General features: G+C 50.5%; 1 protein-coding gene across 1 annotated transcript; it reads left to right on the forward strand.

The window, feature by feature from the left end:
* Nucleotides 1–1421: 1421 nt before the first annotated feature.
* Nucleotides 1422–10242, forward strand: LOC144166909 (uncharacterized). Its single transcript, XM_077696360.1, has 3 exons — nt 1422–1831; nt 4567–4777; nt 10027–10242. Exons 1-3 carry the CDS (start codon nt 1482–1484, stop codon nt 10048–10050), a joined length of 585 nt encoding a protein of 194 aa, XP_077552486.1. The 5' UTR covers nt 1422–1481; the 3' UTR covers nt 10051–10242.
* Nucleotides 10243–24591: the final 14349 nt, after the last annotated feature.

Consider the following 24591-nt stretch of genomic DNA (forward strand, 5'->3'; position numbering starts at 1 on the left):
ACTGGTATTACTGTCCCTTCTGAGTGTGGTGGAATCATTGAATTGACGCATACCCGCAGAGCGCGATTGGCCAGGAACAAGGCGTACACCAAGACAAACCTTACGCGGAATAAAAAAGATTGCACCCATTGAAGCGGCCCATGCCGCAGCCCGCGCTCTCCACAACCGGGCACTCCCCTCTGCAAGGCTAGATACCACAGGACGTCCAGATTCCTCAAGAACCACCTTAACACCGCTGGGCTCTACCTATAGCTCCATCCTTTCCCACTACACAAACAACAGAAGAAGGTACCCTCCTCCCCACCCATCCCTTACCCCACATGAAGCCTATGTCTGTCGCCGCCTTCAGACGGAAACTTTCTATAATCACACGATTCTCTCACACATCTCCCCATCCCTATTCCCCCATAACTGCCAAGCGTGTGACCTTCCTCTTACCACCTTCCACCTAGTCTTCTCCTGCCCGCAGCACCCAACCCCCCTTCACTCCCCCACCCTTGAGCAGTGGGAGTCCGCTCTGACCAGCTCGTCACGGGAGCAGCAGCTCGCCCTGGTGAAACGAGCTCTGGAATCGGCGCGGGCTCGCGGCCTCCTGGACATGGGAGGCTGACCACTTCCCCTTCCCTCTCCCCTAAAGCTCAAATAAACGTTTTTACCACCACCACCACCCATGACTTGGATAAAAACTATACCTCTTTCATTCTGCTATAAAGCTGCCTCGTCGACGCGAAGGAAGAACTTTACTCTCCCACTTCACGATTTCATCCTGTCCACCCGAAGTAGATGTGTTGCTGATATTGGAGGAAAAAGAGGCAAAATAACCCGCCGCTTTTGGTAATAGTTACTTTATTGTACGTATTGCCGCACCCCCGCAGATTGTATGTGGTTTTCTTTTCTTTTTTTTTATTCTTACCAATGCATACTTAGCCGGCCTATTCTCAAACATTGGTCATTCTTCGTCTGTTGCTGAGGAGAAAAATGAATACAAGATAAAGAGAATAAATCTTTATTTGTAGAGTAGGGGCTCATGTTATGGGACTCGCTCCGTGAAAGCCTATTGTGGGATTCCTCGGCTTCGACCGTCTGTCCTCGCTCGACTCACCAGGTTGAGCTCAATCTTAAATTCTACCCAAAATTCTTTCCCGCCACTCTCAATTTCCATTATACAGGACCCTCTAGCTCCCCTGACGTTTGGCCGATCCCCCGATTGGGTAGGTGCCCTTCACAAAGGAACATCATTATCATTCCCATCATCACCTCACAAGGTCACGCGAGGGCCCGAGCGACCATCTCGCGCCATTACGCGTGTTCCTGACTCATCTCGGCAAGCCAATGAGAATGCGACGCGTTTGACACTCCGCTTCCTGTAATCAGCTTCGTTGTTTGATCGAGGGAGCCAATTGTAGCTTGCCACGGGATGGCAGAGGTGATGAGCGAAGGTGCCCGACACCCAGGAGGCAGTCGAGAACCAACTGCTCGCAATGGCGCTGCTAAGTTCGCCCCATCAGAGCCCCAGGGGACCCGAGGCTGCTGGGAAGTTCGGAGTCAGAGTATCCCGAAGGCTGCCAGCACCTCCGCCATCCGACGCTGCCCTGGCCCCGGTACCCGCGCTTCTGGGCTGCCAGTCGGCCTGCGCCTCCTTGGCGTCTGTCCCGCAGGGCCACAGTCTGCTGCAACCGTCTGTTGCTCCTGGAATCCACGCTGCCGTCGGCGGACTGCACGCACACGGGCCACGTCGACGCGCTTCCTCGCAGGGCATGGAGGCCACGCGGATCATACGGCCGTCTCTGGGCTCCGAACCCCAGTGCATCACCGACACGACGTCGCCCACGTAAGCTAGCCTTTCTTTCGTGAACTTGCCCGCATTTTGAGACTTCCTTGGCGTCTCTAGGCATTTTAAATTTGTATTGTCTTGTGTGCAATCTACTTTTCAACAACATATCTGCTTATAAGCTTTTAGTTCCGCCGTTTGGCGGTACCAGAAAAAAATACCAAGAAAAGAGATCGAGTGCACGTGAGCGTGCGCCTAGCGCCCGGCGTCGGCCAGCTCGACCTTCTAGAACACTCCGTCCAGCGTTCGTGGCCAGATCACATGCGTTCGCGCCTGAAGTGGGGAGCATAGAACAGCTCGCGCTACAGACGCCGAGTTCGCGATGCCGGTTTCCTCGGGTTCTAGCGCTGGCTAACGTGGTACACTTTGGGAGAGATGTGAAAGGCTGCGGACAAAATGATACCGGCCTGCCAGCCATGGAGAACTTTAAGGGGCAATTTCGGAAATCTATGTGCGCTGCAACTGCCGGGTCTCCGACGAAGGGAGAGGGGACGCCAGCTGGGCTGTTTCTTAAGCTGCGCCGTGTTTTTTTTTTTTTTTTTTCTAAATTTTACTCTTTCGGATCATAAAAGTACTTTTTATTTAGGCGCCAAGCTGCACCTGCGGATACGGAGTACGAGATACATCTCTACCGTGTACTGAGATCTCGACACAGGTGCTTTTAAGGTCACCGCATTTATCGGAAAAACGCTGCGAGGGCGAGATTTGAACCCACGACAAGACTCGGTAACAGCGGAGTGTTTTTGGTTTTATTTTACTAACGGTGATTCTTTATCGTTTAGTTTGGTTGGCATTTTTTTAGTGAATGTATTATGGCATCTCATCCGCGTTCCCCTATAATCAGTACCGCTGGCTGTTAACGGCACCTTGCCTGACGTGCCTATTCGGCGGTGCCTTCGTGGTGCCAATGGGGCGATTTTCTACTTTGTTCCTCCGTATCTGCGCGCGTTTGGCAGCTTTGATTGGTAACCTGCCGGCAGGAAATTATGCTGATGTTCTAGTTTGTCTTTAACGTTCGGTTATGGGTTGGTTTTCACCCAGTATTTTCAATTAGGACAACCGGACCTCTACAATGGTTTTGTTTTCGGGCCTTGCATGCCCTTAATAGGGAAATCACGATTTAAAGGTTATAGGACTCGATTGTTACTCTATTTTAGTGAGGTAATTTCTTCAGCCGCACGAACTGGACAGCAATGGCGTTGTTAATTATCGGGGGAGGAAGGGAAATAAATTTCTGACAATAAGGATTAGTGCTGATGGTATCACAGGCGTGCGCAGGGTTCTCCAGTAGGTAGGCTTATAGCTCCCCGTAACAGCCCCCCTCCCCCTCCCCCCGAGCCTAAATATTTTAAAATAAAAATTACAAAATGCGGCCTGATAAATTAATTTTGTATTATTATTTACTCCAAATAACAAATAAATGAATCGCAAATTTAAAATTCCTTTCTCGTCAAAACTTTTTTACGCGGCTTTTTATGCTTCGTGTGACACATCTGGCTTGCGTGGCACGGTCCAAAACAGAAAATGTTCGTTTTTACTTGGAACAAGTTTCTGTTAATGAGGCTCACTAAGTCCGTATTCCCAATTAAACGATATTAGCCGAATTTTCAGATGCCCCACGTCGTAAAATGTAGCAATTTTACTCCTGTTTATGTTCAGCATATATGGTGTTGAAAAATGGGCTTCGTAGCAAGAATTGTTCTATAGTCTGAAAAAAAAACAGCCTCGCAATGTGTGCGAAAATGAAAATGAAGCTATGACTTGCCTCTCACAACGGCCTGTCTGCGCACCCCGTCTTTCTGGCGGTTAATGTTGGAGGCGTGCACAGTCCTTGTATAGAGGAACATCAGGGATCGTCGGCCGCAATTATGTCGTCAAAATCCTGAATGAGCATAACCCTGCGCTTAAAAAATAGCAGTGTACATCCATCTGAGTGAATGGATATGGGGCGCTCTTGACTGAGTTCTTATGTTGCAGGAAAAGTATTTCAACCGTTACTGTGCCTTCATGCCTGAACCGTTGTAATTGGAGAGGGAGTGGGAAAATACCTTGTGTGATGTGATAGACAGCCAACCAAGCCTAATTATGATGGTTCGCGATCCTGGGCTTAATTTAATGGGTACAATTTGCAGAAACCACACTTGTTCGGGCGAAATATCCAAACTCTTCGTACGAGGCGCTGAAATATTTGGGGCCTGTTCAGGAACCACCCGCGGCCTGAATTTACTTCCTTTAAGATCGTGTACTTTAGCACTGAGGTGAGAGGGAGCTGCGGATTAATTATACCTCCTCGAGACCGGTTTGGTCTCCGTTAAAAACGAAAAACAGCAATATAACCTCCTACCTCGCTAGCCTTATGGCCGTATTCTGAGTCCGTCCGCCACTTCGTTTCCTCGACCTGGCCTGGTTGAGTGAAAATCGCTCTCAAGAATCTCCTCGACTGGAGGTTGCAGGGGAGGAGGTTTTCAGAATACGGGTGTTAGCCACTGTGGAAGGTTCTGAATTAACCGGGACCTTATCGGCCTGGCATGCCTGAGGTCGCACGAATCGCTTCTTAATTTCAATTCGCACCAGTCTCATAGCAGTGTCCCACCTAAGTGACGTTTGTGGCGGACGAGCGATCTCTCCCTCTAGTTCTCCCAGTCCAAAAATCGCACAACTTGCATCTTCTGTCGAGCTGCTTTTGTGTTCACGTTGTGGGACAGCGGCTGATAGCAGTGCTGCACCGCATGCAGGACCTGCGTTGTGGCCCCAGCCATGTGGTTCCCCAGAATAACGGCGCTGGTATTCTGCGACGACCTATGGCTGCACGTCAACCAGGACTTCAGGCGGGATGGTGGCAGCAGGGCAGGTCGCCTGGAGCGAGTCCTCGGGACCACGGCTGCCCTCGACTCTAACGATCTGTACTGCTGCCCCACCACGGCCAGCAACCTGTTGGCCCCCAAGGTACAGACGCTGCCGAGTAGTAAAGATACCCATGACCCAGTCTCGTCGGGTGGGTGATATGTCTTCTATTACAGAGGGCCTCAGACAAAGAAACGCCCTTTAACTTAGGCGAATTGCCGCCAGCATAGACCGGACATTTAGAAGATCTTCCAGAATGCGATGAAGAAAGTGTACAGAACCCCCTGGCGATTTGAAAATGACTTATTCTTGTTCATTGAGCCTGAGGAAGGCCAGAACATAGTAATAAATTATTTGAATTCTGAAATACTGGCATTAACGTGCAGCAGCCTTAAAGATCTATAGCCTAAGTGGTAAAGGACTACAGAAAAGGTGGATGTATGTAATTGTTTTTAAGGGTTGATTGGCGCTGATTCAAAGCAGCGGAAACAAATGAGGCATGCGATTAAAATGGGCTGAGGTCCATTTGATAATCACTTGCAGGTATGGAAGAGCAGGTTTTCTCATTTACTAAAAGGAATCGTATTACACTACCAATGCATTATTCCGGTGTAACTAAAACATATAGTGCATAGATGGACCTGAAACTTCGGTCTTATTCCGGACCTTCAAATAAGGGTCAATTAGAAGAGGCCAGGATGAAGGCTGACAGGTGCGATGCTGAAGGTTTGGAAACCATCATAGGCTAGGGAACACCGCGTTGTAGGCATCCTACACAATAAAATTTTTTAGACCCTTTTTGGCCGAAAAGGGTGTAAATACCTTGTCCCATCGCACACACCTTTAAAAAGTGTTTTGGCTAAAAAAGGGTGTGCTTGTGTGAACACCTTAAAACAAGGGCGTGAGGTTGCTTAACATCTTAAAATGAAGGTGTGAGCTGTGCAGCTACGCTTTAAAATGTGGATCGGCTGAGCGCGCAGCACGACATACGACTTTTACCACAAATGAATGGAGCAAGAAAACCAACGGGATGGATGGGAAGACCGAGTATATACTTACTTACCTTGCAAATACACGTGATTTTCTTGCTTTTATAGCCAGCAGAGGAAAGTCCCGAGATAGTCGGTGGGCTTGTCGTGAAAATCAGATATTTTAGCGCTAATTTTAAAATTATGCATACTAATGGGAGCATAGTCAACATGCGGATTTGCGTATGGTTTTTTATTTGATTGATTGTGGGGGTTAACGCGCCGACGCAAAGCAGGCGATGAGGCGCGCCGTAGTGGAGGGATCCGGATCAATTTTGACCACCTGGGGATCTTTAGCGTGCGCCGAAATCTCTTACACAGGGCGTTTTTGCTTTTCGCCTCCATCAGAAAAGCGGCCACCGCGGCCAGGAATCGAACCCGCTGCGCATGCTTTTTAATGGTGAGGTGGTTATGTCCAATAAGCCATGGAATTTCATTGAATACCAAACACCTATTCACACCCTTTCAACACCCCCCAAGAAGTGTGTTGAAAGGGTGTTTGACACCCTTTTTGCCACACGAATGTAAAGCTATAAGTTTTTGGTGTTGGAAACCAAGAAAGAGGGTGTAATAGACTTCCAACTAAGAAAAAGGGTGTAGAAGACCTTAAATTTTGGAGTCATTTTCTACCCGTTTACATGGGTAGGATTGGGGGGGATGTTTGGTATCTCACGATGTTTAAAAGAGTAGGAATTGGCATAAATTACTACAAGCGGAGCTGATTATACCAAGAAAAAAAAACTGCGCGCTTGTAAAGGGTACACCGAGAAAACTGTGCGCCTGTAAAGGGTGCACCACCGCGGATAGGTATTATAACAGTGAAGCCGACTTTCACGACTGGTCCAGTGTGAGAACAAGGGACGCATGCGTATCCGCACCTCTAACTGTACCATTTTACGGGCGATACTCTTTTTGGGCTTCTAAATTGCAAAAAAAAAAGTTGACGCAGCTTGCACTAGTGGTGTAAGGCTACAGAAACAGCGGAGCTTGGCGTTGACCTAGCTGTTTTTCCCTTGGATCCGCTGTCAGTGTAAGGACACACTGGAACAGCGTTGTAAAACCCGGCTACATTTGTCTTCAGCCCTCAGCACTTTGCCTAGCCTAACATCGCACAACATAAAAAAAACTTAGCAGAGCTTACCAAAACTTAAACGGAAGCTAAGTCGACCACCGGCTCTTCGTTTTTTGTTTCAACTGAACACCCTTTACACCCTTTCAACACCCTACAGAAACCGAGTGTTGCAGTCCGTCAACACCATTTTTGCCACACAAAAAGGGTGTATTAAGCTACAGGCTAGGGTGTTGGAACCTAAGAAAAAGGGCGTAATGACTTCCCAACACCCTTATACAACACCTTTTTAGGCAATAAGGGTGAAGGAAAGTTGTGTGTATCATTGAGGAACCGATGTGGTGTTAGAGCAGTCATAGGAGGCGGAGAACTCTGACAACAAATCGCCCTTTCGAGGAATAAAATGGCTACTGAGGCTCAAGATTCGAAGACTGGGAAAAATGAGGTGCGGAGGCTCCGTAGGCAAAGCAAGATAAGAGTGTTACAAGTTGACGGGAGAGGCCTTTCTGCAGTGGACGTGAATGGGCTTATGATTATGAAAGCTGCAGCGCATACATACTGCCGCATTGGCATGGTGACCAAGGCATTCTGCTTGTGTATACGCGCAAAGTTGCAAGCTCTTTCTCTGTACCGGTACGGTAGCCGACTGTGGGAACGCACCGTAGCTTCTGACGGTGACGTTCACCGACACCTACCTGCTCGACATCTTCTACGTGGTGCACTAATGGCACTCGCCAAACGACGTGCCCATATGTGTTGCCATTTCGGCGTGTAATGAAACTTCCGACGTGCTACGTCCATAATCAGTGGCCGTCCGGTCCTGGGCATCGCACGTAAGCAACGGTGGTGGTCACGCATGATGAGTGGCAGGGACTGGTCAGCGATCACAAGACGTGTCCTTCATGTTTAGGACACGATGGTCCTGCTTGTGGCCGTTACGTCACATATTTAGGTTGCAGCAACGAATAAGCCTGCCGAAGTTGATATAGGGGTAATCTACATTCTACCAATGCGTTTGTGCGACTGAGAGTGTGGAGTACAGATGTCTACGGCATGTTCATGAAGTAATGGTAGGCCCCGTCTGAAGGCTGGTAGCCTACACGCGTTCGGCTAGTGCAGTCCTTGTCATGTTGGCCAAGGGAAATGTCCCAAACGCTTTACCGAGTTTTAAGAAAGACATCGCATTCGCGCGCTGTTGCTGTATTCGTGGTTCTTTCTTTGTGGTAACATGAGAACAGCTTGTGGGTGTGTGCCGTTCACTGAATGTAGCTTCGAAATCGGGGCCGACAGCGTGCTCCAGGAACTGGTGAAAGACTCGGGACCTGAGCACACTGAACGCACACCAGCCTATCACGTGCAGGATGGGAGCGGAGCTTACCTTTGATGTGTCATCTCGTGTCTCTCATCTATACCCTGACCCCGAATTCTATTATCTACCCTCTCGACCAAGCTATTCTATCGTGCCCGATACCTAGCTCTCATCGAGTCTTTTGATGACCACTCGTTTTGTTCGCCTGTTGTCAGTACTCTTCATTGTATCACAGGCCTAATTAATGTTGTTTGCAAGGATGTCTTCACAATGCGTCTGTTCTCTCGACCACGACTATCCCTTTTGATCAATTAAAGGGTCAATGAAGACAAAATGCAAGTTTGGGTGACTGGAAAGACGGCTTTGTCCCGATAACAACGCTACCAATAATATCGCAGACTTAGAACAAGTTATCGAGATATTAAAGAAAACCTACGAAGCGGTGGTGACTCCCCGGCTACTTTCGAGCTATTTCTATATGACGTCACAGGAGATTGTTTGTGTCATCTTTGGCGGTCGCTGACGCTAGACCAAGCAGTGTGTCCTCTAGGCCTCTAATTTCGTTTGATCGTATCACTTGAATGATAACGCACTAGTAACTGTTTGAGTGCTGGCGAATATTACGTCACTCCTGTCGCATATTACGCCACTGTGGCGCGAAATTTGAAAGTTATACAATTTATAACGTTTTTTTTTCGCTTAAAACGCAATTCGCGCCTGAAATGAACCTGAGTAAGTAACCAAAGGCTATAGCTCTTTCAGACTGAACAAAGTTGTATTTTTATGGCCCTTTAACACCACCCTTTCCTCTATTCCACGACTGTGACAGGTAAGGTAAGATTAATTCTATTTCACCGTTGCGCCCTATTCTAAATTAAATCGCTTGAAATGATTAAACAAGAATGATTTCATTTTGAAGTTTCTTGTAAAAGCTTTTTTACATGGGTTTTTATGTTCTGAGTGACACATGTGACATGTATATGTGGGACGGTCAGAAACATATAATGGCTGCAGGACAGGGTGTGGTGCTGGAAACCGAGAAGGCAATCAGAATTACTAGCAGATTTATTATTAGCGCTTGTCCTTGTCTTCTTTGTCCGTGTTATTTTTGTGCGCTTAACATGAACGTTACGGAATACAAACTAGCCCGAACGCAAGGCCTTCTAGAAAGTGGCTGTTTTTTTCCTTTATCAGGTCTCTGTTAATAAGGATCATTAACTGCGGATCGGCAATTTAAGCCGGATTCGCTGAATTTCTGGATGCGCTGAGTCCCGACCGTAATGTATAGCAATTTGTACGATGTCCACGTTCAACCGATACACTGTTCAAAAATGTCCATCGTAGCAAGAATTGGTCTATAGTCCGGAAGAAAACACGCTCCGAAATATGTGCGAAAATGAAACTGAGACGATGGAATGCTTTTCACAACTGCCTGCCCCTGGTCCGCGATGGCTAACGTTGGAGGTGTACCAGTCCTTATAGAGAGCAACATCAGAGGTTCTCGACTGAAATTTCTGTGAAAACGTGCATGGCCGGAATGGGGCACCTTAAACAGTGGAAGTACAGGTCCGCCTGAGGAAACTACACGGGGAGAGTTGGCGCCCCCCTAAAGTGGCTACTGAGGCGTCCGCCCCCCTCCCCAGTGCGCACGGATCCCATGATTATGCTAAATTCATTTTGTTTATTTATTTCGTCCGTTAATTTTGCTTTACCAGTCAACGCTGCTGTAGTAGCACAGTAACGTGGCATAACTGGGCAATAATTGTCGCTGATGATTATACACTGAAGCCTTTGCTTCTCTTTGGCGAGTTCTCCTTTCAAAGGGAGAGCGGTATCCCACATAACTCGGGCCGATACCCCCTCGGGGTGCAGTAGTGCCATCCCCCCGGAAGTCAGCGTCGCACGGCGTTTCGTGCACTAAGATGTTGCTGCGCGACCTGTGCAGGATTCAACAGGGGCTCGCGTGTGACCCGAGGGCTCTGCGGGGAGACGCCGAGCGGCTCCCCGACACCTCCGTGAGGGAGAGCCCTGTTCCAGCCAGCAGCCGGGCTCAGCCTGCCATGACCGGGCGAGGCATCACCGTTGCCGCCTCCACCGACTTCGCTTGTGCGGTCGGGATGCTTTTCGCGCCCCCTTCTTGATTTTTTTCGTATGCGATACAGTCTAATAAAATGCATTCGAATTGAACCTAAAGACTCCTTACGTGTGTTATAGGTGGTAGATTCACTGGATAATAACACGATCGAGTCTGAATGGGAGTAATGTGGGTGGTATTATGGTGCCGCAGCCTCAAATGGGAACTTGCGAATAGCACGCGAGAGCTTCTAACGGCGGGTCCTTTCCTAATGCTGATTGATTGTAGGTTTCACGCGCCAACGCAACGCAGGCGGTGAGGCGTGCCGTAGTGGAGGCCTCCGGATTAGTTTTGACCACCTGGGCATCTTTAACGTGCGCCGAAATCTCGTACACACGGGCGTTTTTGCTTTTAGCCTCCATCAGAAAAGCGGCCGCCGCGGCCAGACAGCGAACCCACGTCCTATAATCAATGCAATGCTACTAGTTGACTGGGATGTCAACTGGTAGCACTTGTATGTCACGGCATGGCGGCCTTACCTCATTCGTCGCCGTGTGAGAAATGCAGCCAAGCCCCCCCCCCCCCCCCCACGACCTGTCAAACTAATTTTTATCATAAAATAAAAACGGCTCAAGGGCATTCATATTTTGAGAGAGAGAGAGAGAGAGAGAGAGAGAGAGAGAGAGAGAGAGAGAGAGAGATAGGAGGAGGAGGAGGAGGAGGAATAAACTTTTATTGTGCAAACCAGGATGTGCTCAGCCTCCGACCTGCGTCCAGAGCTCGTTGCACCAGGGCTAGCAGTCGCTCTGGTGCTGAGCTGGTCAGCTCGGACTCCCACTGCTCAGGGTTAGGGGATGGGATGGGGTTAGGGTGGTGAGGACAAGAGAAAATAAGGTGGTAAGTGGTGAGAGGTATGTGACAGCGCGGGCAGTTGTGGGGGAAAAGGGACGGCGAGATTTGGTGTAGGATGGGGTGATTATAGAAGGTTTCTGTTTGCAGGCGGTGGTAAAGGGTGGCGTGGTTTGTTGGGAGGAAGGGGTGGGGCGGGGGGTATATTCTTCGTGTGTGCCTGTAGTGGGACAGTATGGAACAGAAGGTGAAATCAAGGGGAGGAAGCGTGTCTTCAGTGGTGGGAGGGTAGCACCCGGTGTCGGTCCTTGAAGTTTAGAGTGCCCGGTAGTGCAAATCGCGGACTGCGGCATGAGCCGCTTCATTCCCAACCAGGCCGGCATGGCCAGGAGTCCATACAATGGTCACTTCTAGGTCCGGAGGCAGGCAACGTATCATGGGTAAGGCTTGCTATGGGGCGAGACCGGCCTGGTAAAGGCGGCAAGCTTGCTGTGAATCGCTAATGATGGTGAGATAAGGCTGATTTCGATGTGTAGCAATGGCATGGGCGATGGCCAGGGCTTCGGCTTCGGGTGTAGGCATATTTCGGTAAGTTGCCGCAGTGAGGGTGTTGCCAGAAGTGTCCAGGGTGACAAGCGTAGCCGGAGAATTGCGGGAGGGATGTGCAACATCCGTGTAGCGGGTCTGCGGGTCATTGCCGTAACGCTTCTCGAGGTGGCGTACTCGAGCTTCTCTTCGCGCCCGGTTGTAAATGGGGTGCATGTGCTGGGTATGGGCGCTATTCTGAGTTGTTGCGTATGGAAAGGGGGATGCGCCGTAGGTTAAGACGAGCAGGGGGCGGGGTTCGGCCTATATTATGAAGAACCTGACGGCCTGTGGGGGTGAGGGCACGTCTTTGCAGCTGAGACACGCGCTGGGCTTCGATGAGTTCATTCAAGGTGTTGTGGAGGTCAAGTTTCATGAGACGTTCGTTCGCGGTGTAAGTAGGCAGGCTGAGGGCTGATTTGTACGTCTTTCTTATGAGGGCGTCAAACTTTTTAATCTCTTGGGGTTTCAGATCGACGAAGGGGGTCCCGTGAGTGATACGGCTGGTGAGCAAGGCTTGTACGAGGCGACATGTGTCTGACCCTCGCAGTCCACATGAGGAGCCCCGGATACGACGAATGAGATGCGTCGGCTGGGAGACTGTCTTGTGTAGCTGTGGTAGGAGAGATGACCTGGATCCGTCTTGATGGAATGGAACTCCCAAGATGCGAAGCGTGGTAACTTGTGGGATGGAAGCGCCGGATATGCTGACCTGGGGATCGGGAGTTGTGTTAGCTTTTCTTTTCCTAGTACGGGCACGAAGAACGAGAAGGCCAGATTTAGTAGGTTCGCATGTTAGTCCTCTAGGTTAGAGATATTCCATTGTTGTGTCAATAGCTTGCTGTAGGCTGTCTTGCTGAGGTCGTCAGCCATGGTGAGGTCGTCAGCATAGAACGCGTGGTGAATTCCAGGGATTTCTTGCAGCTTGGCCGGGAGCTGGAGCATGGCGTTGTTAAAGACTAAAGGTGAAATCACGTAGCAAGATAAACAGGAGCGCCGACTTCGCTCTCTCCGGCGGGCCCTTAATGTCCATCACTCGCGGAGCACAATGTAGGTGGCGCAGCGAATGGGCCGCCGGCTAAGCGGCCGGAGTTCCCCGTGCGCCGGCGGGCGCGTTGGCACAACGCATTCCGTCGGCTTTTGCCGTCTGCTTCGGCGACGGTAGTTTTGGGCACGGAGTGCATTGGGCCTGCTTTGGCTCCGCTTCGCGTTCATTGCGCTCCTCCTTCGCACGGCTTGATTAACTTGTTCGACAGCACCTTCTGGGTAACCCGGACCCAAAGTAATTGAGTGGTCGTATGGGAATCATACGTTAAGGATTGGTTTGGATGGCGGGAAAACAAAATGTAGAGACCACATATAGACATATGGGTGCTATACAAACACTACCTTTTGCGCAGTGCTTGCCGAAAATGTGACTCCGTTTTGTAAATTTGTGAACACCAGTTCGGCTGTGTTTTAACAGGTTTTACAAAAGGCGAAAGGAGCAACTGGTTCTGATAACTAGCGGTTATAAAAGTTCCCTCAGCTTTCTCGCCGTTCTCCAACTTACGTCCAAAACAGAGTGTGCCTAGAACACAGACCAGCACTCACACGCTCATCAGAAAATAACAGAAACGCGATAACATCGCCCGCGACTGCCCGCGACGTAGCAATCTGCTCAAGATCGAGGCCCTGACAGTGCGGTCTTTTCACAAGCCTTCATTTCGCGATATTTGAATTCGTCCGGACCCTATATCTCTTTGGTGATGACTCGTCGAAAGAAAAGGTTTGACGAGCCGGTTGTTTTGCTGGTCAGCCGCTTAAAGAAACAAAAAAACGCCGGGAACCCTGGTAGGCCCAAAATTGCAGCCATACAAATCGCAGCATTTTATTTGGAGTCGACGGCGTTATCGACGAGATAACACGACCGTAGAGCGACAGTGAACATCGGGCGGTAACTTGCGGCATGAGTTACAATGAAGGTTGCGTTTGATATTCTTGGGTGCCTTATCAAGCTGACAGTGTTTTTGTATACTTATTACCACAGGGCAGCCGTCCAATTCAGTCACTGGCGCAGAAATGCGTGTATCATTGCCGTTTGCCGATGGAGACTCCGGGCGATCCTTGTAAGCGCTGTGCGTGCGCAGAAGCAGCATAAATAATTAAGCACGCGGCCGGAGAGCGGGCCAACAACAGACGGTAATTTTTGCGCTGCATCGATTTGTCGTAAGCAGAATCACGCTAGACTGCATGTTGTGGCGTTTCATATTACTCTTGCTCATACTTTGGTGCTCCTAAAGTCGTCGTCGTTCAGTTGCGTCTTACATCTGCTGGGTTAGTAGAATATTTTTAGCGGGTCTTCATAATGTCAGAATAAACGCCCCCTGATAGGTAATGAGCGATCGCCATGTATGCGGCGGCGTGCGATTATCTGCGCCGTCTATTCCGGCTGCGCACGGGTGTTTAAATTCCGCGCGTGCAGGCATTCCTCCTGCATAGCAGGACAGGCATACGACAGACGTCGCTGCGAAAGAAAAGGTGCCTGTGGGGAGAGCAAAGAAGGGAAGAGCCATGTACAGAGAGAGGCACAGCGACGAGAGGGCGCACGAAGGAGGAAAAGAGCAAAGGGAAAGCTGGGCGGCCTGCTGCGCGGGGACATTATCGGCCCGAGCAAATTATTTTTTCGGGGCCACAGTCGGCGCTCCTCTTTATCTTGCTCCGTGTGTGAAATAACCGAACCCTGGGGTGTACCTTTGGCCGGGGTGTGGAAACAAGTTTAGGTGAGGGGGCCCAGGCAGAGATTTGCTGTTCTGTCTCGCAAGAAGGCACTGACGAATTGAAAAGTTCGCAGTCCACATCCCGTGGTGTTTAAGTTATCTAGTATGGCCTGATGTGTAACATTGTCAAAGGCACCCTTGACATTTTCGGAGTAGTTTTCGGAGTGGTGCGGCTGAAGTGGTCAAGCACCTCTTCCTTGATCTGGATGAGCACATCTTGCGTGGAAAGGTGTCGGCGAAAACCAAACATAGTAAGAGGATAGAGGTTCTGCTTTTCTAAGTGATCGGATAGGCGTTGATGTATCAGGAGTTCCTACAGGGTCTCTTCATCCAGGTTACGGAGTACGCGGTATGTGATGTTATCTTTTCCGGGCGTGGTATTGCGTGTGAGCCGGGCAAGCACTGCGGTGAGTTCCGTTAAGGTAAAAGGGGCATCGAGGTCTTCATCGGGACTACCGGTATATTGGCTGACCGGAGGAGGGGGGTAGGAGCTTGGGTGGCCGAAGAGATGATGCTGGATCGACTCAAGAAGGTATTGCGAAGGGAGATCACTGTTCTTGATGAGGCGTTGTATCTTATGGTCGGTATGCCGCCGGGTATTAGTGGGATCGAGAAGAGAGGTAAGCAGGTGCCATGTCCTTTTATGTGTGTAACGTGCCCTGCAGTTGGTCGCAGAAGCTGCGCCAGTTCTGTCGTTGGAGTTCTTGTGCATACTTTTGGGCTTGCTGGGTGAGGAGAGCGATGCGTTTCTTCAATGCGCGATTATGATTTTGCCTCTGCCATCTCTTAGTGAGGCTTCGCCGGGCGTCCCAGATATGGGTGAGATGGGGATCGACAGCGGGCGTAGTATCGGTGAGTGCAATCGCCTGTGTGTGCTTTTTGACCCGTTGGTTAAGGGCTTGCGTCCAAGCGGTCAGATCTTGGGTAATGGGATGAAGGGTATCTGGGTCTTGCCGGAAAGCGGGACAATTCGTTAAGCGAGCCGTGCCTTTCCTTCTCGGTTTCTGTGTTAATGGAAGATGGACGGAGATGATGTCGTGGTCGCTACCGAGGGTTCCTTCTAGACATGTCCAAGTGAGGCCGGTGACGTTTCTTGCGAATGATACATCGGGCGTTTTGTTTCGACCCACGCTGTTACCAATGCGGGTCTTCATGTTGAGGCCATTGTAAAGGACGAGCTGATGATTCTGCGGGGCGCGGAGGAGGGCTGTGCCTTTTTTGGAGGCCAGGGCATAGCCCCAGGAAGGATGGGGAGCATTAAAATTTCCGAGAAGTAGGAGCGGACAGTTTTTGGCAATTAACGTGACTTCATGTAGTAGAGCTTCTAGGGTGGATGGGCTGCCGGTGGGGGGACTGTAGACGTTAAGGATGTATATACTGGGGTGTTAGGCCGATTGGAAATGAGCTCAACGAAAGTATGGGGGATGTCTTGGGGAAGGCGATGTGACTGGGCCGGATGTGTGTTGTGCACTAAAGTGGCGGTGCGGTGCTGTGGGTCGTCCGTAAATGCGGTGTACTGCTGCAGGTAGGGGACAACGGCGTTTGATTCTTGAATGACGATGACATCCGGGGGGTCTTGCAGGACGAAGAAAGCCAATTGGTGGCGCTTACTTGCGAAGGAGCGGCAGTTCCACTGTAATATGGAGAGCGCAGCTGGCTGGGCCTTAGTCATAGTAGGGGTGATGCTTTATCTTCTTAGGCGGGTGGGTGGCGGCGAGGTAAGGATGGCCTCCCCTAGTTTGTTTTGTCGATCTGTGAGCGCCTGTAGGCCTGTGCAGAGAGGCGCAAGAGTTTCCTCTTGGGTGTCAATCAGTTCTTTGATGAGCGTCGTAATTCTGTCGTCAATCACAGTGTGTAATTGTTCTACGGGTGGGGGTGGTGGTGGGGAGGGTGTGGGAGGAGTGGCCACCAGGGCCTCTAACTTTTTAGTTGGAGCGTCCACTTGTGACTGGAAACGCTGCTGTTGCTGTTTGAGTTGAGCGATCGCCGAGGCGAGGGCAGGGAAGACGGGAGGAATGGAATGGGTGTTAGCTGTAGGTAGGGAGGGACAAGCAGTGGGAGGGGCCCGAGTGACGTCTGACCAGCTCACCTGAGAATGGGCAGTTGGTGGCTTCCCGGTGACTGTCGCGGCTGATTGAAGGGGCAGCGGCGGGTATTCCTGGCTGGAAGACGTCGGCAGGTTGGATGTCCTGGGAAAATTGGACAGTCCTTATGAGCAGTTGGGTGGGGTCCTTCGCGGAGTTTACAGTGGGGGGTGCACAGGTGGTCAGGAGGAGGAGTTGGGGTGCCACAGACACACATCCTGACGGTGTCCTACTTCACCGCAGCACTTGCACGTTTGGATGGCACGGCGGTAGGGTCTACGGCGTACCATTTCGCAGTAGAATTTTACATAGTACGGTACCCGTGTGCCATTGAATGCCAGCAGGACGGAGCGGGTCCCTCCCATGAGCCTCGCGTGAATCAGGTAGGGTCTGTTGGTGGCAGTGTATTCTACAAGCTGGTCTTGCGTAATATCTTCCGGTAGGCCGTGAATGACGCCCCGGGAAGTTCCAGGAGGGGTTTCATATACGCCGTGACTTGATACTGGGCGTTGCGGAGGGTTATAGTCGTTATGTGGGTGAGCCGGTCGGCAATGGCAGGGTCAGGGGTGCCGGCCACGATGAGATTAGTTTTAGACTGTGCCTGGAGGGTGATGAGGCACCGGAATTGGCAGTCGATGATGTGGCTCGCAGCCGAGATGCTTAGCGCCAGTTCTTGGATGGACCCGCCGCGAAGGCTCAGTGGCTAAGGCGTTGCGCTCCTGAGCACGAGGTCGCGGGTTCGATTCCCGGCCAGGGTGGCCGCTTTACTGATGGAGGCGAAAAGGAAAAAACGCCCGTGTGTACGAGATTTCGGCGTACGTTAAAGATCCCCAGGTGATCAAAATTAATCCGGAGCCCTCCACTGCGGCGCGCCTCATCGCCTGTGTTGCGTCGGCGCGTTAAACCCTACAATCAACATCAACATCAACCGTTCTTGGATGGGCCACGCGTCGACACGTAGACCGTCGTGTGGTCGCAGAACAGTGATGTAGTGGGTAGGTGGGAACCGGGGCGGCGGGATAATGCGCTTGGGAGCCTGGGGCTTGCTGGATAGCATGGTAGACTTGGTTAGAAGGTACGTACTGTTGCTTCCGGGAGTTTATGACAGTGAGCCGGGGATCGGGGGCTGGAAGGGCACGGCCACTTTGAGGGTGGAAATCCATGCCTGAGGTGACAGCTTCGTTGTTATCGCCAGCATCATGTTGCAGGGAAGGCTCTGGCGCTGATCCGGGGTTGTTGGTCGCATTGCAGCTCTCGTCGGTAGATGTGGACATGGTTGGCGTGGCACAGAGACACGCGCTCAGCGGCGGCGAGATGGGGAGGCCGCCGTGCACGCTAGGGCTGAACTGTAGGCCTAGCGGGGCGTCGGCGTGGTCGCAGAGTCTGGATGGCTTGTTGTGGCAGCCGCTGGTCCGATCACGTCGATTGAGGGGTCAAAATGTTCCTCCGGCGTTCAGGAAGTCGTTGGGAGAATCCAGCTAGTCGTGCACATCGAGCGATCGCAGATACAAAGGCAGAAAGCGGGAGTCAAAACGAGCCGCAAGCGCCTGCGTTGGCCCCCTAGCAGCGATGTCCATTTGAGCTTTCGGAAGTGGGAGTGGTTCCCTAGTCCAGGAATCTATGAGGTGAGCAGAAAGCCTTTGCTCTTGATGCCAGGAGTTGCTGTACGTCCAGATGGCCGCTGGTCACCAGGTTCTCCCACAGCTCAGGGTTGGGAAGAGGGGATCGGAGAGGTGGAAGTTTGGGATTGCGCTTGACTTGGAAACATGCGATGCAGGCGAACTGGCGGAGTAGCGATTCTTCTTCCTTGGAAAGTGCAAGGTGAGGAGCAGAAACGCGTATGCTGTCAGACCGGTAATATTGGGTTATGTCTTGTTAGGTGATGAGAGGGGTGGACGACGATGTCTCCTCGGAAGCCTGGAGAGAGAGGGAGCAGGCTTAAGGACAATGTTGCATGTAACACTGGTTAAATTGCCCCTGCACGAGGTCGCGGGTTTGATTCCTGGCCATGGCGGCCGCTTTTCTGATGGAGGCGAAAAGCAAAACGCCCGTGTGTACGAAATTTCGGCGCACGTTAAAGATCCCCAGGTGGTCAAAAGTAATCCGGAGCCCTCCACTACAGCGCCCCTCATCGCCTGCGTTGCGTCTGCGCGTTAAACCCTACAATCAATCAATTAAATTTCCCCTGAAGGGATGTCTTCTCTGCAATAAATGTGTGCTTAGAGGTGAAGCCGACCTACTTTGGCCTTTAATTGTAACGTGGCTTTTGCACATTGGGTGTTGTACAGTGAAGCACGCCCGTCTACGGACGCAGTATGATTCCAGAAAACGGCTATAACTCCTGTTTTATTGAACTGCCCCAAAATCTATTACCTTACAACTAGCCGCTAAGACTGCTCTACCATTACGGAAATTTAATATGCGTTTCAAAATTACATACTTCACAGTGAAGTTGTGAATATTGGGGAATTAGGCCCGTCTGCTGTCAATACGAGGGCTTCTACGCGTGAAAAACGGACAGTCCATGGTTTTTCGGTGGAATCAAACTCTGTTCCGTCCAATTTTCATCCAGGTAATTAACTAAGGAGTATGCTCAATCGCGAATTTCAAACAAATGTGTATTGTTTTGTGCCCGTCTTGGATTCCCCCCCTGAGAAAAAGGAAGGACACTATTTTTTTTAAAGCGAAAGCTTTGTTATATTGTGGGACCGATGTCGTTTCAAGTATAATGCATTTACCCATAGACTGGTCGGCTGACCGTAAAGCTCGCATACAAAATGAAAGAAGTCTTGGGTTCTTTATATTTTTACATGACGGCTTAAACTGCTCCTGTAAAAATGTCTTCCCAGCAATTCATTCGCGTTTATATGTGAAGCCGACTTCCGAGTATCGGCGCAAGTTTGATCTTCGTAAGCTGGCTTCCCCACATTGCCTGTTCTGCAGTGAAGCATGGCCATCTACTCATTGATGACCTCATGTGCAGCCTCCCCAAAGAGTGTAACTGAATTCGATAGCCTGCCAAGGGTGAAAGCAGTTTTCATCGGTTTCTTTGTTCACATGACGCATAATTGCATTCGTGGGATGCCCTAAAAAGGTAACAGCACTTAACTGCTCCCACCGCTCCCACATCATTACAGTAGACTGTGTTTTTTCATTGGGAACACAATTTAAACTTTATGCATTTTAATGAGTGCGCAGACGCCTTCCCACTCAACGTTCGAAGTTAACATTTTCACACTTTCGTACAGCCGTCATCTGTTGACTGTTGAATACCACGAAGCTCAATGCTCAGCTTGTCAAACAAATTGCGTCCCAACAAGCTGCATTCGATGCCTTGGACGAGTGTTTTTGCGACGAGCCTTTACTGTCGCTGTTCCAATGACTTGTAGTTGATGACCCGACTAGGTGCGTAGATGGATGTCGTCCTGCCGCAAAAAAGGTGGGTGTGTTGGCCACACAGTTTTAAATGTGTCTCTGCTAACCATGGTGCACGCTACACAGGAGTCGACCTCAAAGGTCACGGGTTTTCTGTGCACTGTTAGTTTTAGAGTACACTTCGGGACGTTGAACCCTTCTGCCACTATATAGAGGTCATGGAGTGTTGAAACCCCGTGTTTGGTTTCGTCAGTCACTTCAGCAGTCCGTGAAGTTTCTAAGGAAATCCTGCGCGGGTACGTCTTTTTGTCAGCTTTCTTCCTTATTGAGATACAAGCCTCAGCAATATGACCCTGTTTGCAGCAGTAATTGCCCGTTGTTGTGACGAAATTACGTCTTTGGACTGTGTGACCCGCTGCAGCACCAACAGCATTGCCCTTGGAAATGCACTTTGGAGTTCTAAACACTGTCGCTGCCTCGCGCTGGTGCTTTGTTGACTTCCGCTTGATCAACTTTTTTCTTTTCTTGCGGCTGGACGGCGCTTTTCGCTTGAATGACGAAATTGTAGGCCTTGCTAAGGTGAGAGAGAAATAACTTTTATTTGTCCAGTTTGTGGAGGAGAGCTAGACCTCCACCCTAGGCGTCGGCCAGGAGCCCTTGGGTCCTAGCAGCGTCTTCGGCTAACTGGACGGCCCAGACTTGATTCGCCGGGTCTGAGCTGAGCAGTACGGTCTCCCACTGCTCATTAATGCTAATTTTGCTGCTCTGAGGAGTCGCCTGTGGACATGCCCATAATATATGTTCAAGATTGGCCCGTTCCTTGCATCTCCGACATTTATCTGAAAACTGTCCAGGATAACAATGACTATACGCGACGGGGTTCGGGTACGAGTTTGTCTGAAGAAGCCGCCAAACCACAGATTTCCTTTTACTGAGGGATGGATGAGCGGGGGGGTAGCGGGCTCGTTCAAGCCGGTAATGAGTAGTCAGCTCCCTGTAAGACACAAGCCTGTCTCTGCCCGTCCAGCGGAGCGAGTGACCGTCTGGGTCAGAAGTGTCGACGCCAGCTCGGTCGGTAAAGCCTCGAGCCGCATCGTGCGCACACTCGTTTCCAGCCAGGCCCGAGTGGGCCGGTGCCCATATCAAGTATATCTTCCCGTTCCGCTCGTCATGGGATCGAGATTTTAGGATTTGGGACGCCTCGGGTGAAATTCGCCCTCTAGAATAATTTAAAATAGCCGACTTAGAGTCGCTAACAATGAATTTAATTTTTGGAGAAGCTGTCATCGCCAGGGCGATGGCCGCCTCTTCACCCACCTCTGTGTCCGTCGTGCGGACCCAGCATGAGGCAATTGAATCCCCACGGAAATTGACCACTGCGAAGGCCATGGCGTCGCGAGCAATGTAATCAGCGGCGTCTACGTATACCACGTCCTCTGATTTTTCATATCTTTTGTGTAGGGCTTTGGCCCTGGCTTGTCGCCGCTCGTGGTTATGTACGGGGTGCATGTTTTTCGGTAGCGGTGGTATGTGCATGCGATCCGCTATTTCCGCTGGTAGGTCTATTTTGGTTCGGGGTATCCCTGCGGGAAAAATGCCAAGTGGTTTGAGGATATGTCTGCCGGTTAGACTCTGGATAAGTCGCTCCCGCTGTGACAGCCTTTGAGCTTCGATAATCTCGCTGAGGGTATTGTGAAGCCCGAGTGCCTAGAACCGTGCGGTTGGGGCTGTTAACGGGATCCCTACGGCCTGTTTATAAGCCCGCCTTATCATGGCATTTAGCTTGGCTTCTTCATCGCGTTTCAGGTGCAGGAATGGGGCGACATATGTTACTCTACTAATGACGAAGGCTTGTACCAATCTCACGAGGTTGTGTTCATTCATCCCGTGGTGTCGATTGGCTATTCGTGAGATCAGGCGAGTTGTTTGGTGTACACTCTTTTCGAGAGCGAGTATGGTCTCTGAATTGTGTCCGTTGGCCTGGATGCGGAGGCCCAGGACTCGGATACTTGAAACTGTCGGGATGCGTTGGCTTCCGCATGTAAAGAGCTGAATGTCCGGAGGTACTGAGTCTGTCCGGCGTCCCCTGCTAGTCGGGCGATAGAGTAGAAGCGCTGATTTCGCTGGAGAGCAGTTCAGGCCACGAGGGATCACGTAAGTTTCTATTACCTCTATTGCCCTTTGTAGTGTGTCTTGTATCTGTCCGTCACTGCCACCCGGAACCCACAGCGTGACGTCATCTGCATACAGGCTGTGTTGCAAGCCGTGAATGTTATCCAGGAGTTCGGGGAGGCCAATCATGGCTACGTTGAACAGGAACGGAGACAGGACAGAGCCTTGCGGCGTCCCCCTGCTCCCCAGTTCCAGCGTATCCGATTGAATACCCCCTACGCCGAGCGTAGCCGTGCGGTCCGAAAGAAAGTTGCTAACGTAATCGTAGGTCCTGCGGCCTAGACCCAGTTTGGTTAGGTTTTCGAGGATGGCCGTGTGTCTTACGCAGTCAAATGCTTTTGTGAGATCAATTCCCAGTATAGCCCTGGTGTCTAGTGGTGAGCAATGCGCTCCGTCTATGATGTCATGTTTAAGTGGAATCATCACGTCTTGTGTGGAGAGTTTAGGCCGAAAAACGATCATTGTGTGTGGAAATAGGCCGTTTTCCTCCATGTATTTGTTAATTCTGTTGAGGATCACGTGCTCCATAAGTTTCCCGGCACATGAAGTAAGAGATATAGGTCTTAAGTTTTCTATCTGGAGCTTTTTGCCTCATTTGGGAATCATGACTACCTTCGCAGTTTTCCACTGGCCCGGGATTTGACCCCGTTCCCAGCACACGTTCATGTATCGGGTTAAGGCCTTGACAGAATTGTTGTCCAGATTCCGTAGCATTTTATTTGTAATGCCGTCTGGACCCGGGGCGGAGCGGGTTCGCAGGTTGTGAATGGCACCTCGTACTTCGTGCACCGTGAGGGGGCTGTCCATGGTTTCGTTCCCGGTCCCTGAATATGGCGGGAGCACTTCTGCGGAGCAGCCCCCTATGTACTTCTGTCGAATTGTTTCAATTAGTTCTTTGTCGGAACCTTCAAATCTGTGAAGCAGAATACTCAAGTTGTGCCTTTGCGTGGTCTTGCTACTTTCCGGGTCAATGAGGCAGCGGAGAAGATTCCAAGTTTTCGCAAGACCAATCTGGGATTCCATGCCGTCGCGTGTACTGTACCAGTTTTGCCGCATCAGTTGATTGGCGTAGTTTTCAATGTCTCTATTGAGGGCGGCAAGACGGTGTCGTAAGTTACGATTTAATTTTTGTTTTCGGAGTCTCTTTTGTAAGCCTTGTTTGGCCTCCCACATTGTAGGAGTTTAGCATCAGCCTGGTAAAGATCCGCCTCTACCGGGATATCCTTGGTGGCTTGCTTAGTATCTCTAAGCAGTTGTTCTGCCCATTCTTGAATATCGTCTATGTCGCTTGTAAGAGGGACATCGTTTATATCATAGACACGCTCGGCGTCCCTGATCTTCCGAAAGGTATCCCAGCCAACAATCCTAAGTTGTTTCCCATTGTGCTTGGCGATCCTAGTCTCCACTGTGATAGTGATGTTATAATGGTCACTACCTAAATTTTCGTGTATGTTTAGCCACGTGGCGTCTTTGCGTGTGTTTTTGGTGAACGTAAGGTCCGGAGTCGTATCATCGCTAACACTATTTCCCATTCGTGTGGGGTGCGCCGAGTCTGTCACCAGGGAAAAACCCTCCTTGTGCGCGTCGAGCCACAGGTTCCTACCCTTAGTCGTGGCCCGCTTGTATCCCCACTCCGTGTGGTGGGCGTTAAAATCTCCTACTATAATTATCGTGCTCCCTCGAGCTAAGTCTAACACTTTACGAAAAAGCTTAGCGAATCTGTGGTTGCTTCGGGGGGAGCTGTAAATGTTTAGTACAAAAATGCTGCTTCCCCTGCGTTTTCTATCTGGGATTAATTCTACAAGGACGTGGTTCGCAGACGTCGTGTCCTCTCCGATGTCGCGACGCACGGCCGGAAGGTTCCGCCTCACAAGAGTGGCTACTATTAGTTTCTTTTTTGGACATTCACCCGACGCGCCCTCTTCCAAATCGCAAAATGATTTATAGTTTGAGAGTTTTGTTTGGACGCCAGTTTCCTGGAGACAGATGACGTCCGGCGCTTCATCCGAACCTGTAGTTTTAATAAATTGTTCTAAGTTACCTCGTTTTTTTTGGAACCCCCGACAGTTCCACTGCCACAAGACCAGCGCGTTACTCTTTCCCTGCTGCATAATCTATGGGCGATGCATACTCAAGAGAAGTGCTTGTGCCTTCCACCAATGTGGGTCGGGAATATGGTTTGGTGGCTTTAATTTGAGTTCCAATACTCGCGGCAAGGGCGTCGAACTTGGCGCCAAGCGTGGCGCTAATTGTCTCGGTAAGCTTTTCACCGAATTGGAGGAGCGTTCCTTCATTAACGTATTTATTTCCACCCGACGGGGCATGGCTTTGATGTGAAGCTAATTCCTTCGCTCTGCGTTTCGATGGAGGAGAATCTAACTTCGATTCTTCCATCTCATCACTAGACGAATTATCAAGGATCGGAATTTGCGGTGGTTCTGTTGCCCCCAATGGCTTCTTGGGGGGCCCAGTTTTGCCTGCTACCTTCCCAGAGTTGCAAGAGGGAGCGACTCATTTGGACGAGGATGGTGTCGTGCCATCGCTCGCGCCTTTGAGCTTGGATAACTCTAATTTCAGCAATTTGTTTTCTGCAAGAACGAGTTCCAGCATCT

This window comes from Haemaphysalis longicornis, unplaced genomic scaffold (assembly GCF_048455015.1).
Source record: "Haemaphysalis longicornis isolate Haplotype H1 unplaced genomic scaffold, Haemaphysalis longicornis Haplotype H1 scaffold_1, whole genome shotgun sequence".
Lineage (NCBI taxonomy): Eukaryota > Metazoa > Arthropoda > Arachnida > Ixodida > Ixodidae > Haemaphysalis > Haemaphysalis longicornis.